The sequence below is a fragment of the Schistocerca cancellata genome, chromosome 12 (assembly GCF_023864275.1).
Source record: "Schistocerca cancellata isolate TAMUIC-IGC-003103 chromosome 12, iqSchCanc2.1, whole genome shotgun sequence".
Taxonomy (NCBI): domain Eukaryota; kingdom Metazoa; phylum Arthropoda; class Insecta; order Orthoptera; family Acrididae; genus Schistocerca; species Schistocerca cancellata.
This window is the reverse complement of record NC_064637.1, coordinates 20,270,767-20,287,067: the sequence shown is the minus strand read 5'-3', so window position 1 is coordinate 20,287,067 and position 16,301 is coordinate 20,270,767. Positions and strand designations below refer to the sequence as shown.

Below are 16,301 nucleotides of genomic sequence, written 5' to 3'. Positions count from 1 at the left end.
TTATACAGATGGCTCTAAGACCAATGACGGGGTTGGGTGTTCCTTTATTGTCGGGGCACAAAGTTTCAAATACCGGCTCCATGGCCATTGTTCGGTCTTCACAGCTGAGCTCTTTGCCCTCTACCAGGCTGTTCTTTACATCTGCCGCCACCGACATTCTGCTTATGTCATCTGCTCCGACTCCCTGAGCGCCATCCAGAGCCTCAGTGATCCGTACCCGGTTCACCCTTTCGTACACCGGATCCAACGCTCTCTTCAGCAGCTGGTGGACGTCGGTTCTCCGGTTAGCTTTATGTGGGTTCCTGGCCATGTCGGTATCCCTGAGAACGAAGCTGCAGATGCTGCGGCCAAGGCTGCGGTCCTCCAGCCTCGGACAGCTTCTTGTTGTGTCCGTTCGTCCGATTTTAGCAGGGTCATTTGTCAGCGCATTGTGTCGCTGTGGCATGCCGATTGGGCTGCACTTACCGACAACAAGCTTCGGGCCTTAAAACCTCTTCCCGTGGCTTGGACGTACTCCACCTGCCCTTCTCGGCGGGAGGAGGTCGTTTTAGCCCGGTTAAGAATTGGACACTGCCGGTTCAGCCATCGCCATCTGCTGACGGCTGCGCCGGCGCCGTTCTGCCCATGTGGGCACTTGCTGACGGTTAGACACATTTTAATGTCCTGTCCAGATCTTAACACACTGCGCCTAGATCTTAACCTGCCAAATACTTTTGATGCCATTTTAGCGGATGACCCACGAGCAGCTGCTCGTGTTCTTCGTTTTATCAATTTGACGAACTTCGCTAAGGACATTTGATGATTCTGTTTTTTAATCCTATACCTGTTAGTCTGTCTTTTATCGTGTTTTCCCTTTTAGTTGTTGTTGTCAACTTGTGCCTCGCGGTGCATTCTTAGAGTAGTCAGGGCGCTAATGACCATTGAAGTTGTGCGCCCTAAAACCACAAAAAAAAAACACCAGGGAAGGTTTGGGACGTTTACCATTTGTAATTTTGGTTCCAGGGTTCCCTAAATGAGTTAGACTGTGTCTGCTTTCCTAACTACTGATACAAAGACCTAACTGCAAGATGAGATCTATAGGTAGCACATTTCTCAACACTTTATTGCAGTAGACTGTGCGGAAAATGTTTCAAAGATATCTTTTGCAGTGTATGTTAACTCTGCTGCAATCTTAAAGGTTTTGCAGTTTTTGATCCTGAATTACACATTTAATGCTCATTGCATGTATTCAATCTGTATGTGTGATAAAATAGTGGTGTTACTTTTAATCACATGTCGTGTGCTGTGTTTGACTGACAGAAGCAAACTAAGTGCCGAATTTTAATTGAAATGTATGCGAAGATAATGTGCCTTTTTTTTTTTTACTCGTGCTTTTGTATAATGAAATGTGCAGATTGGTATCCCACATTAAAGATCTGTCCTAAACACATTATTTCCAGTATCGTTTGTTAAAATAGTCTCAGGAAAAGTGGCATAGGTAGCAAGCTATTACCATTACAGGTATATTGTTCTGTTGGAATTACGTGTACCCTTACCTGGATCTGCACTGTTTATAGTTCTCAGTTGTTATTCAGGTATGGTCTGGATGCACAACTTACCTCACTTTCACCCTGAACCCATATTCCAAATATTTGTCTGATACACAGCACATTCTATTCATATTTTGCTATTCTGACTCACAATATGTACACTTATTTGTAAGAAAATAAAATTCTCAAGAACTCTGGTACAATACACTCAGAAGAAGAAACTTGCTAATAATGCATTTGAATCTCCCAAATGCTGTCAATGAGTGAGGAAATTCTCAGCAAGTAGCAACTGAAGGTAACAGGACATGTTTCACATGCATCTTTTATGAAGCTCTGGTTAGATGGTCCTACTTGTGTGAACATGTGCTAGTGCTTTCCGAGACATTTACAAACTTTGCATTGCTTCTCTACAGCAGATAGAATTCCCAATTGATATTGTCATTCTACTAAATTTATTCCAAACCATTGTGGCATGGTTGTGCAGCAGCCTTATAATGTGATTAATATTAAAAAACAGTCCCGGCCCACATGTTTGTTCTCAGTGGTTTTTAAACCATCTTCTATGGTTTGCTTCCTGTTAGGTTACCATTTAACCTAATAATTCCATAATTCTCTCTCTCTCTCTCTCTCTCTTTTTCTTTCTTTCCAGCTCCACACTGGTGACATCTTCTACATGGTTGAGAAAAACCTGGGTATTTAGGAAAAACTCGGATAATTTTTTTTTTTTTGCCATTTTTTTCATATTGGTAATAAAGCATCTAAATTTAAAGTCCCATGATTAAGTTATTCACAAGTCTAACCCATTCTAACTTCTGCAGAAAAGATAATTTACATGTAAAAGTTAGTTTTATTGATTACCAGCTTAGCATCTGCCGCTTCACTCACTCAGACTGTGTGCTCTGCACAGATTTTTTAAAACTGAATTTTTATGTTGTTCACAAATTGCACTAACTTCTAAACTTTTCATGCTAATTAATGCCATAGAAGCATGGTCTTTCCCAAATGTACTTCTTACCAAAAAGTGATTCTTTTAGCTGGAGTCAAAGATGGGCATTAATCATGCCTTTTGCATTCTTGTGGAGACATTTCCATAGAAATGTTCATCCCTAAAACACATTTTTTATATGTAACTGATAAGTGAAATACCAATTTTCAGATTTTTAACGTTAAAATGTTTTTTAATACAAGAAAATATTTTCTTACACACTTTTATCTCTCGTTTCATCCCCTAAGGAGTTGAATTTCCAGCAACAGTGTAACAGCTATTTTTTTTATTTCTAACTGAGAAGCCAAATTGCAGTTTTGAGATTTAGCTTTAAAATATCTTCATAATGAAATATTTGCATAAAAAATCTCATTCTCTGTTTCACCACATTAGCATTGTAATTTCCAAAAACACTGTAACGCAGATTTTTTTTAAAAAAATGTCTATAACCAAGAAAACAAATACCAATTTTCATAGCTGTAGCTTCAAAGAAACTTCAGGAGTTCTTTAGAGCTATCGTCGAAATCGACTTAATAGCTAATATTTTCAAAAAGCTTTCCTTCTATTATGCGTGGGATTTCAAAAATCCCTTCCTAAACAATGGCTTCAGTATAAGATCGACAGTCTCTCCAGATTTAAAGATCCTGTCTTTGGCAGTTTGGTTTGGGTGTGATGAGTCATTCACAACATTGCGTTTTATATGTATGATGGATAGATTGTAATTTAGAGAGAAACATTCAAATCATTTGGATAAAGATGTATAAGTAATAGCTAGATTCCTTACAGTTTGATGCAGGATACAAATTCATCTGTGCAAAATAGCTCAGTCAGAGCAAATTTTCAAAGGATAGAAAACCCAGGATGGAACATGGACAATATGAAAGGAGATAGTGCTGCTCACCACACACAACAGGCATTGAGTGGCTGGCAACAGATGATTGCTGGGAGGACTGTTGCCAGCTTTCCATGGGAACTACTGGTGGAAACTACAGTAGGATTGAAATTGTGTTAGTTGACACTTCTGGCTTTGTATCTGCTTTCCTGAAATCGGAGTGCTCAGTGTCACACACATTCACTGTTGCCAAACTGCCACAGCAATTGGTTCATTTCCAAGTGCTTGTCTGGCTTTCTTTCTTGACGATGTTTTCAGATCCCGAATCCTGAGTCTGGCCCTCTTGTTTTGTATTTCAGTATACCTGATACACAAGGCGCAATTCAGCGTTACATATACAGTTTTTATAATCCCAGAGACGAGCTTATGTTAGACGAGCTTCACATGACATTGCATGAAGCAGAATTTTAATCTATTTGCACTTGTTTTTCTTCCTATCATTCCCTTTTCATTGAAATCTGCTTGTGCTGTCTGTAACCTGCAACTGAGTGCCAAACAGGACTGCTCAATGGTTGGTAATATGGCAGCTGGTGTAGGCAGTGAGAGGATGGTTTCAGATAATCAGTCAGAGAGAGAACTTACAATTTGCTTTTAGCACTGCAACTGAAGTTTTTCGGTCTCAGAGTTTGCTTGTAGAGGTTAACTCTAATAGCCGTGAAAAAAGTGATTGTGATTTTTACTTCTGCTGTAGATTGTTGACTGCCACTTTGTTGGCTACATTGCAAATCATTAGGTTTTGTTTAGTTTAGGACACAAGTTTAAATTCAGGGCTGTACAATGATCCTTCTGGCGCAATTAAGTCGTGTGTCACTTAAAATCGGCTGTGGACAGATCCTCTCCTATTGCTGTCTTATCTCGTGCCAACCGCTTCAGACATTGCTCTACATTACACAATAACAGCATTCGAGAAGCGAGCCCGCCGTGTTTCTGTGCCGCCTGTAACAGAGCGGTAGCCGGCAACAGATGTGGCAAAACTGTAGCAGCAAGTGACAGACGTCAACTATTGAGTAATTGTGATCGGAGCATAGTCGTCTGTAGAGCACTGACAACATGGAGGTAATGTGTACGTGCGGAAAGCAGGTGCACCAAGTCAGTTGCAACTGTCAGTGATCTCCTCTCGCGACTCCACTGTAGTTGATTACTGTGAAATTTGGTCGATTTTTCCCTCACCGAACATGAATATGTATCCATCTTAAGTGCTTATGCATTCGTACTTGTTATTCATTATAGGAATTACATAGTGTTTAGACTTAATGGACATGTTAATCTACTGACAGTCTGTTTGAAACAGTAGATGAATGTTATCAGTTTATTAAATATGTGATTCCCTTTCTAGTGAACTGACTATCCAATAAAAAATTCATGTACATGTGAGTTAATGCCTGATCTTATTTGTCCTTATTGTTACATGTGTAGCTGGATATCAGTGTCATAAGTCTCTTTCTGCCAGTGATGTCCTGTGAATCTGTGCTTGTAGTTCTTTGCTGATTGTATCACTTACATCCACTGTTTGTTGCTGTGGGTAATCAACACAAAAAGCACTTTATTTCTATATTTTAGGTGGCAACAACCATTTGAGACAGGTGTTCCAGAAGATATGGTTGTAAATGGAAAGAACATATTGCAGCATACAGCACACTGGGATCGTGTAACAGCTTTCGTGGAAAGAAAGCAAATGAAGGAATAAGTTGTGGGGAAATCATATTTGAAAATTAGGATTTACAAATTTATTTATAGATAACTTTTGTTAAGTATTAAAACAATATGAAGTTTTGTTCCTCTGTTAACTTGCAAGAACCTGGTTGAGTTATAGCTTTTTATACGTTTATCTGTGCAATATGTAAATTAAAATAAACTACTTTCTTCATTATACTACTACAAAGTAATGGTCTTTGCAATGCACCGATGCACAACTGTGATTTCATATATGTAAGTATCTGAGTATGTGGCATTGCCTGTGTATGCACCCCCCCCCCCCCCTCCCCAACCCATTATGCTCCCACCCCTCTACGTCCATCTGTCGCCTCCACCTCGTTCATGTCTGCCCCCTCCCTTCCCTCTATGGTACATTCAGCAGCAAATGTGAATACTGTCTGCTAAATGTGTTGGTAATAGAGTTAGCAGCAAAGTAGTAATCAATTTAAACATCATCCCTGATGTGACATTTTAACTGCATGAACTGCAAAATGTACTATGTGATAACTTTTTTCGTCTCGTAATTTTGTGAGGGCTGCAAGTCAGAAAAAAATTGAGTAACGGTTTGAAATTAAGGATAAAGTTGGTTGCAAGTCACTAAGTACTCCCGTTGGCAAATACTGGATAGCAATCATAGTAGCTACATGCTATGTAACAAATAGTTTGGAAGTATGGATTAAACACATCGAAGATTGTATAAGCACTGTATTCGTTTCTTTCAATTTTATCAAGTTGCACAAATTGATTAACACAAGCATTTTCACAAAAATGATAAAGTTCAAAAGTGAAAGAGTAAATAATTTCCCCTAATTCACATACGATTCTTAAAGTCGGTAAGTATCTTGTACTGTAAACTTTGTAAATAAGGCTTGTCCTTCCTCAGGATTTGAGCTATCTTGTTATCAAGTTTTATGAAATCTGTTCAGCTATTTAGTTACAATAAATTTAAATGTCATGCATGATGTGACCGTTTTTCCATCTCAATGAGTATGACATTTTACTCCTGAACTGTAATAGGTAGGTGGTTCTTACCCACACAGCAATTGTTGCCTGACAGTAAGGGATGTGTGTACCAAATATGGTTGAAACTGATCCAGTGGTTTAGGAGGTGTGGAACATACATATGTGTATACATAAGTTTTTGTAATATGGATGGATTATCTAAAGTTTAAAACTTTAGAGGTTGTAACTTTTCCCCGTCAAATAAATTGATAGGCTCAGCAGAACAAAACTTTGAAACTCTCTGTAACTGTTTCACTAAAATTTTGGATGGTGTAAGAGCTGAAGTGCTAAACCACTTGATTTCCCCAACTGTATTAAAGAGAATTTCAAATGACCATTGTTGTTTTTCTGACTACTGTGTGAAAAAAATTAGTATCGTGATAAATTTTTAATTGTAATGTGAAAATAATTGGTTCAAAATGGTTCAAATGGCTCTGAGCACTATGGGACTTAACAAAATAATTGAGACTTTCTAATGTAATGAAACAACTGTTTATCCTAAACATGAATACAACAGTAGCGCTGGTCGATTTTGCCAATGTGGCCTCTCTGTCTGTAACAAGTAAGTATACTCACCATTTGTCAGAATTTGTAATATTAATATGGAAGTTACAAAATTCCTCTGTTTGAAAATAACAGTTAAAATAAAATTTTTTGTCATCTCATTCTCACGGTAGGCACATACCGTGGGAAGCAAGGAGGGGATATTGTTTGGTGGCCGGTATCCTCTTCTATAATACAAACTGTGTGCAAGTATTAGTTGGGTTCTTTACTCAAAAGAATAGAAAATTACTCAACTCAAGATAGTCCAGGTGTTGTGGTACAAGCTCTCCATAGTAGTCCACATTAGCCTCGCTGCTGGTGACGTGAAAGTACGCTATATACACTGCTCTGGTCACTAGGTAGAGGCTGAGCTAAGTCAGTTTCTTTTCCAGAAAGGCATTTTCAGTGGAAAACACTATATATACTTTCACTAACGAAATATTAAATGCTCTGAGTAACTGGAAGTCACCCGTTGGGATTTTTTGTGATCTCTCAAAGGCTTTTGATTGTGTAAATCATGGAATACTTCCAGATAAGCTCAAGTACTGTGGTATGAATGGGACAGCGCTCAAATAGTTTAAATCATACCTAACAGGAAGAGTGCAGGAAGTTGAAATAAGCAGTTCACATAATATGCAGAAAAACTGGTGGTTCCTCAAACTGGGGAACAATCAAGAATGGGGTGCCGCAAGGTTCGGTCTTGGGTCCTCTGCTGTTCTTAATATATATTAATGACTTTCCATTCTATATTCATGAAGATGCGGAGCCGATACTTTTTGCCGATGATACAAGTATAGCTATCGCACGCAACAGACAAGAATTAAGTGGTGAAATTGTAAACAATGTTTTTCAGAAAATCATGGTTCTCTGCTAATAGGCTCTCATTAAACTTTGGCAAAACATAGTACATACAGTTCCACACAGTAAATGGAATGACACCATTAATAAATATAGACTTTGATCGGAAATCTGTAGCTAAGGTAGAATATTCAAAATTTCTAGGTGTATTCATTGATGAGGGGTTGAACTAGAAAACACACACACTGAAGATCTGCTGAAACGTTTGAGTTCAGCTACTTATGCTATTAGGGTCATTGCAAATTTTGGGGATATACATCTTACCACGCCTATTTTCATTCTTTGCTTTTGTATGGCATCATATTCTGGGGTAACTCATAATTGAGTAAAAGAGTATTCATTGCACAAAAGCGTGTAATCAGAATAATTGTTGGAGCTCATCCAAGATCATCCTGCAGACACTTACTTAAAGAGCTAGAGATCTTCACTGTAGGCTTACAATATATAATGTCTGCATGTGTCTGTGTGTGTGTGTGTGTGTGTGTGTGTGTGTCTCTGTGTGTGTGTGTGTGTGTGTGTGTGTGTGTGTGTGTGTGTGTGTGTGTGTCTCTGTGTGTGTGTGTGTGTGTCTCTGTCTGTGTGTGTGTGTGTGTGTGTGTGTGTGTGTGTGTGTGTGTGTGTGTGTCTCTCTGTGTGTGTGTGTGTGTGTGTGTGTGTGTATACCTGTCCTTTCTTCCCTCTAAGGTAAGTCTTTCCGCTCCCGGGATTGGAATGACTCCTTACCCTCTCCCTTAAAACCCGCATCCTTTCGTCTTTCCCTCTCCTTCCCTCTTTCCAGATGAAGCAACCGTTTGTTGTGAAAGCTTGAATTTTGTGCGTATGTTTGTGTTTGTTTGTATGTCTATCGACGTTGGGGACCTTGCCTGTACAATTAATAAGAAAAATTAGTTTTTGTTGACACTGAGAGGACCAGAAAAGTTAAAATGAAGAGTTGGAACATATTTTCCATTGACTAGAGAAATTAAGTCATTATTTTTGTTAGATATTTCTTTCGGTATTTTGGAGGCTTGCACAACTTTCCAGTAACAAATGATTTTCTGTTTTCCAGCAGATTATATTTTTGTATTTCATGACTATCTCCTCAGTTTACTCTGCCTTTCATGGTTTGACTCAATTTTCTTTCTGTCGACTTCTCTTTGGAATATTTTTGCGGCTTGATAATCTTCACTAAAAAAATTTTACAATAACTTGAAGTGGTCTTCATGAATCATGAACTGTTTTAAATTTTCAACGGGATTTTTTTTAAGATCTCTGTTCATCATGAAATGCTTCTCTAGTTTACTCAAAAGGTTTTTAAAATCAGTGAAATCGTATGATGATGCAAAGACGTCATGAAATTGTGGATTTGTCTTCATGCTTGTAATCTACTGAACAGTGATGTGAAACAGACATTGCTTCCTCACTTCATGTCCATTTCATTTGGCAAATATACTCATCTCCATTTCTTGTATGCTCTTTCATGAAGTATTTAGTTTTTTAAAGGAGAGAATTGGCTGAGTAAAATATAAAGTCTGCAGAATCTCCTACATGTGAATTGACCATCTTTACAATAAATTTGTACATGGGTGTTGAAATTTCCCTTCATTTCCATCTTCCACATGCCATATACAGCAAGTTCCTTGTTTCACTTTATAGTCAAATATTGTGATATTGTAAGTTCTGCAAACTCGCTTGAATCTGTGTTGGCCACAAAGATTTATTGAATTTAATTTTGAATATTTTTTAAAATGTAGAGAGATTAGCATTGTCTCCATAGATAACTGCTATAGTTCTTCCTCCTATAAACTTATGGGACTTATGTGTTGGTAGATAACAATTCTCAATGCATGGGACTGATTTAATAGGTGTGTGCATGTAATTTTTAGCATTGCCGCCAACTGAGAAAGGATTATCTTGTTTGTCCTGAAGATCTACTGCAGATTCACCTTTAATTTTTTCAAAGTTGAATTCTCAGTTAATATCAAAGCATGCATGTAATACAAACTTTCAGACACTCAGTTGTTGTCCATTATTTCAAAAATATAAACAAGGGTTATCCTTTGTCTTTCTTAGGATACTTCTACTGGTGTTTTATTTCAACAGTAGGGCCTACGATATATTCATGTTTGCTTGGACAAATCCTCTGTCTTCCAGTAATTAGAAACCATCAATATCCTGCCCTCTTCTGTAAACAATTTTGAATACAGTTTTACGTGGTTGGCTTAATACTTTTTATATACAAGAACTCTTGGTCTGAAATATTTAATGAACTTTATATATGCTTATGTTTGGAAGGATAGTTTTCTTCTTTCCCTTAGTGTTTACATAATATTTGGTGGCCCAGTTTTTGTCATCATTGATACTATTTGGAACGAAAAGTGGATCACAATCCATGTGACAGTTCTCTTTCAATAGTTGATTCTCAGAAGTAAAAAAAACTTCATGCATTCTGTACTTTTCAGTGGAATCTTGATAGGAGCTCAGTGATTTTAGTATGCTGTGCATCCTTCTATTGTTACCGTGGTCTCCAAATGAATTGTATTCTTCTTCTGCTGTTGATATATTGGTACATTGAAAGTCGAAATCAGGATCTCCTATTTTGTAATCAGTATTAAAGACTTCTTGGATACTGTTTGGTTGGAAGTGTGTTATTTCATTTCAGTATTTGTCAGTGATATGGCAGAAATTGTTTTCTCAAAAGAATAGAGTTCTGCTCAGTTACGAATTGCAAGTACTGAGCATATTCATAATTGAATACAAGACAAAACTCCCTCCTATCAACCTGCTTAATAAAATTAAAGCAAGCATGCTTAACAAAACTTTCAATGTTTTCATCTTTTTCTTTCATCTTAAGCAGTCAATCTGGTTCTTAATGGTCCTCAGTGTTTTGTCCTTGGAAATTAAAACCATTTTTTCAGCCTATTTTGTGAGGCGTGGGATTGTTGATATGCGTTATGTCTAAAAATGTGAAGAAAGAAAAATAAAAGGAACGTTTCTGTGCGGCATGTATCATACTTTTGCCTTCCGATTGTAGACACAAAGTTCAAATGGTGTCTCAGCAAGATTATTTGTAGTATCTAACAGTTCTGGGAACATAGTAGTTCACCGTGATGATAAAGGAGGTTGTAACATAATATGTACGAGTGTAGTTTGGTGCAAATTTCATTATTATCTGAGCTTTGGATCACGAAATTTAAATTTCTGTTAAGCACAGGAATCAAAATTTCCTGTAGCACGCAATGTCTAAAGGCATCCAGTAGAGTCGAACAAATGGGTCCGAAGGAACAACTAAGGAGATGGTCTTTCGTGGTTCACTTCTGTCACGTCTGGTCTCATTCCGTGGAACATTGTTCACAGTTCACTTCAGCTAGTCTCGTTCTCACGCCTCGATCTCACTTGACTGGTTTTGCTCTTTTTTTGTATAGTCACTCATTTGATTTCAATTTTTTAAATTATGTACTTTATACACAATTTAACTTGTATGTAATACATATATATTTTCCTGGAAACATGAAGAGCATTCTACATATCTCTGTCATTTTGATGGACTGCAGAACAACATTTATCAGAGGAAAGTTGTTTTATGTTGACCAATTAAGTGAGCACCCATTGCTTTTTATTTCATATGTTCTTTCGTTTATTTGATTTGGCAACTAGTTTTTAAAATAACTTTAATAATTTTTTTAACTGTAATGTAAAAATGTTTACATAAAACTTGCAATTTTCACATTTTTTCTAAAAATGAAACATGACACTTACTGAGGCTCTTATTTTTCAAGCTGAGCCAGGTAATTTACTACTTTTAATTCAGTAACTAGGTGTAGAATGTTAGCAACTTGACACTGTGAAGAATCTGCCTGAAGCAAGATCAACACATTTCCTCTATCAACCTAGATTGGCAGCCAGGGTATTACACATCAAGGATGATGCTGTAGAAAGTATGTATTGGTCTGCCAAAGTAATTATACCTGAGGTGGCCTTTGAAGCACTGGTAAAGGCGGGGGTGGGGGGGGGGGGGGGATGGGAAAGGAGGAATCAGTGGTGGAATATAGGAGAGAAATTGGTGAAAATGAAAAAGGAGGCTTATAAATAGCTCAGCACTTGGCTTGATGAAGTCCATAAAACATACGAAGCTAAATACAAAGAAGCACAAAGGGCCATTACTAAAGCATAAAATGAGGTGTGCTGAAAGCCAGAGAGGATATAAACAAAAACTTAGATGGCAGTAGGGCAAGCAGAGTGTGAAAGGTGGTGGTGGTTCGAAAAGTGCTGAGATTCCTCTGATAAGCTTAGGAGTGGGTTAAGTATTACCAAGCGCTGCTCACAAAGAAAAGAAACCAATTTATGCAAGACATGTTAAACTTGATGGAAGAAGATAAATATCCATGTCCACGACAGATAACCTCGCAAGAAATTTGTAAAGCTGTGAAAAATGGGGAAGCACTGGGGCCAATTGGAATAAAGTTATAAATAATAAAGGCAGCTCCTATGGTTGTGTGTGATATCTTTGCAGAGTTGAATTATTGGCATGATAAATGAACCTGACACTTGATAGCCAAAGTTCCAGGCCTTCCTCCACAAATCCTCTTACAGATGTTTTAAAACTTCGAAAAGAATACTTAAGTCTGACATTCTGCCAGGAAGTACAAATTTTCGATGCACAATTTCATGTACATAAAAAGTACTACGACCATCGTCTGCACATTCGACCAGAACTGTCGCTTGCTGGGTTTTCGTGTCATATCCGTAACACCAACTGTCATCACCTGTAATGGCGTTGTTCAAAAAGTTTTAATTACTTTCACTGTTTTCAAGTCCTGGCACACATTCCTGGGCTTTTTTTTTTTGTTTTTTGGAAGGCGCGACAAATTTAGTGGCAACATGTCGCGTGTGCAAATCCTCACTCAAAATACGCTGGTTACCCTAGGTAAGTGTTGGAGTGGGAACTTTTCAAAATACGGTATCTCGTAAATGACTCGCACTAGAATCCTTCAACAAACACCACTGAAATTCCAATTTACCCTACTTTTAGTTTGTTGGTGTCAATGTTCGTTGTTCCATTCAAAAAAAGTGTGTGTTTGTACGAAAAATACACTTCCAAGAATTATTAGACACTCTATGGGCTAACAATACAAGACTCTGACTAGCAATCCGTTCTGTGGATATCGCACATCAATAGCACTTTCCATTTCTGCAATGTTTGCGGTCCAAGTTTTATATAATTCACTCTGTGTAAATTAAATTTTCTGTGTGCTTCGTATATTATAACGGTTGAGAAATATCTTGTAAGGGGCCGGTTGTACAACGCCCGGTTAAGGTTAGCTAATTACGGTATAACTTTGACAGCACTTTGTACGCATGGAGGTGGAATAAGGGGAGATGCCACTACAGAATTCCGCTGTACGTTGTTTTGAAGCCAGTGGGCGGGGCCTGCCGCCATCTTGGATCCACCAAAAGATTAGCAGACGAGTGTTTACAATTGCTTCTTGTTCGCTATTTCTGTCATGTGCACGCGATATTTATTTTATATAGTAAATGTTACACCTGTTTTAGTGAACAACACAGCATAAGGAGCGCAACTTTAAACGTTTTTCTGGTCTTAAATGCGTATTCGATACAGTAATACGACACGAAAATATGACGCTTCTGTCCTCGGTACTGTAATTCCTTTTTGTTTATACACTTAGAATAACTATGGAAAGCGTGATTTCGTAATCCATTTGAATTCACTTTCATTGTGTTTGTGTCGATGATTGATAAAGCCAGAACTCCAAAAGCAATGATTGATAGTTCAGAAGCACCGATTTGTAATCGTTGCATTTTCAAGTCAAATGCAAATTTTAAATGTCCAAATTTGCAAGAAACTTATCTTATTTCCTTTGAAGTCCCATAGATGTATGCAGGGAAGATATAAACAAGCCAGCTGTCACGTCAACAAAGTGAAAGATTCGTTAAATTACGATGGAAAAGAACAGAATTTAAGATTGTCAGGCCCATTGTAGTTTACACATCTGCATGGTTTTTAAATTGTACCTACCAAGTGACATTCAGTGTGGCAAATAACAGCAATTTACAGGGTAACACGACAACACAGTGATTAATGTCATTATCTAAATTGCCTGGACTTAGATAGGGAGCTTTGCTTTAACAAATATGTAACCCTTTAAGTACTTATAATTTAACCACTGTAACAGGTGTTCCACACATTTTACTGAAGATTTAATTAACTACGTGTAGTTACATTACATTTATATTAAATTATCGCATTTTAAAACATTAGTCCCCATTTCCAGGATATTTCTTGCCAGGACTTTTCAGTTACTTGGGAATAACCAAATAATGAAAACCAAGCTCACCTCCAGAGAGCTCTTTGCGTAGGATTGATAGGAAATCTAAAGTCAAATCATAGAAATAAAACCATACTGTACAAATTTACAGTGCATCAGAATTTCAAGTACTACATATAAGAAAATAACGCTTAAATATGTCCACTTACGAATGAAATGTGATTTGTTTAAACTTTAGACTGCAATTAGAACGATTAGTACACCCGTTAGCGATGTAGCCGTCATTTTTTTTATCAAAACACTTCACGACTACACGGAATCAAACCACCAGAAGCGAATGCTTTGGGGTAGCTAACATGGCGGATCTTCACTTGGGTTGGCTTCAAGTTTGTGACGTCATGACAACTCCTCTTGCCGGCCGTGGTGGCCGTGTGGTTCTAGGCGCTCCAGTCCGGAGCCGCGCTGCTGCTACGGTCGCAGATTCGAATCCTGCCTTGGGCATGGGTGTGTGTGATGTCCTTAGGTTAGTTAGGTTTAAGTAGTTCTAAGTTCTAGGGGACTGGTGACCACAGCAGTTGAGTCCCGTAGTGCTCAGAGCCATTTGAACCATTTGAACAACTCCTCTTATTTTTACCTCCATGGTTGTACGATGCCTTTATATTCTCTGGTTAGTTGACCCTGGAATAGCGATCTCGTTCAGTTAAGTTGGAAACAGTGGGAGAACACTCTGGGTATTTTCACGCGTTTTTGAAGTTTATTTACGTCTAGTCATCTGCAAAAAGAGCTCAATTAAAATGATCGAGAGCCCAAAACTATTCCCTGGAAGATATATTAAAGCTTGTCGATATCGTTCACGATTTCAGAAGCGTAATAGAGAACAAGAAAACGCATGCAGTATCATGTAGTGAAAAGGTCAGTCAAAACATTTAACTAAGCTTGTGATGTGTGTATAATGAAATATCTCTTGAAACTGGTTAAATGATTAAGTATTCGTTGTTTGACCAATAAGATATCTTTCCAAATTTCAGAACAAAGCATGGGAGAAAGTATGCGATATCTATAATTAACGATCATCATCATCATGCAGAACCAGTGATCAGCTGCGACAGAAATATGACACGCTAAAGAAAGAGACCAGAAAATATTGTGCTGCATTAAGGCAGCATAGGCTCCAGATTGGCGGTGGACCTTTTGTTGAACATAAATTTGTAATTGTGTATACAAAAATACACAATTTAATTAAACTTCCTTCAGATGGCCGCACTAGTCATTTTGATTCTGTCGCAACGTTTCTAGGTAAGAATATTCCGTCCAATATGGTAGATGATGAATTTTTCGTAGGCAGATAATGTAGTAACTATTTTGAAAGGCAAGCAGCTTTTTGAAATAATGAACATCATGTCATCTTTTCAGAGACTGCAATAACCACCAACAACACAGGCGTCACGGAGTTTAATTTAGAAATTAACATCTGGAATGGAATTTTTTTAAATGCATTGTGTAATTACTGTGTTGTTATAAAATCTGCAGTGTTTGTTACTCTTGATGATCAGCTGTTTGACCACTGCAGCAGATTTTGTAATAATAACACAGTAATTACAAAACGTATTTTTCAACCATCTGTGTGTATTACTTTTCTTCCTTGATGATGGTTGAAAAAACCGAATCTATTAGAGAATAAAGTTACAATGTACAGCTGATGGCAAGAAAATGCATTGTTTCAAATACGTAACAGCGGTTGACAGCTACCTTATCTCCATCCATCTGGAAGTCATATAAAATATATACAGATAAACTGAAGGAGAGGTCGAGATATTTTCAGATGGGCTGGTGTGGATAATACTAATGTTGAGAAACACAACAGCTATGTTCTATAGTTTCCTGATAATATTACTGTGTTCAACGTGCTTGAGTAAGCGCAAATAGTTCAGACATCAGTGAAGAATGGTGGGATTCAATGTTGTTGCTCTGAAGCAAAAATGGGCCTCTCATCCAAATATATTCACTAAAGGCTGAAGTTTTTCTTATTAACTTATAAATAAATAAAAAAATTAAGTTTTTCTGAGACTGCTGTGGTGTTTACAATAAGGATCATTTCCAATAGAAAACATTGTGTATCAATATTGACGTCATGTGTCTGAAACTGGGACACTACTGTTTTATCAAAGCGTTTTGCAACATAAGAATTTACGTTTTTGTTAAAACTGCCATACAAATAGTACCCATAAGTGGTGTGGATTTTCGATTTCGTTAAGTCTATTATGGGACTATCTTCTAAATAAAACAAGTCAATCCTTTCTACTACTGCAACAACTGTAACACACGCCAGATATGCAAGACTATTTTGGCACGAATAGTCGTTTTAATGTGCTTAATTTAGAGAAATAACACAATGGAATTCACGAAGTACGGAAAGGAAATACATTTTACACAATTTAACAGTATTATCTTAGAAAACAGAGAAATAGTTTCACCTGTCCACCCTATGTTTCCAGTTTCTGACGTACAAGATTGAAAAGACGAAGCACGGC

The 16,301-nt window shown here is 37.6% G+C and overlaps 1 protein-coding gene across 2 annotated transcripts in view; it reads left to right on the top strand.

Annotated features, from left to right (window-relative positions):
* LOC126109578 (disks large homolog 5-like) overlaps window positions 1-5,276 on the top strand; it is a 721,341-nt gene extending 716,065 nt beyond the window's left edge. For both annotated transcript variants that reach the window (XM_049914610.1, XM_049914609.1), the window contains exon 10: window positions 4,967-5,276. In XM_049914610.1, the coding sequence (XP_049770567.1) occupies window positions 4,967-5,093 (127 nt within the window). In that variant the 3' untranslated portion in view covers window positions 5,094-5,276. The remainder of the gene's footprint in view (window positions 1-4,966) is intronic.
* Window positions 5,277-16,301: the final 11,025 nt, after the last annotated feature.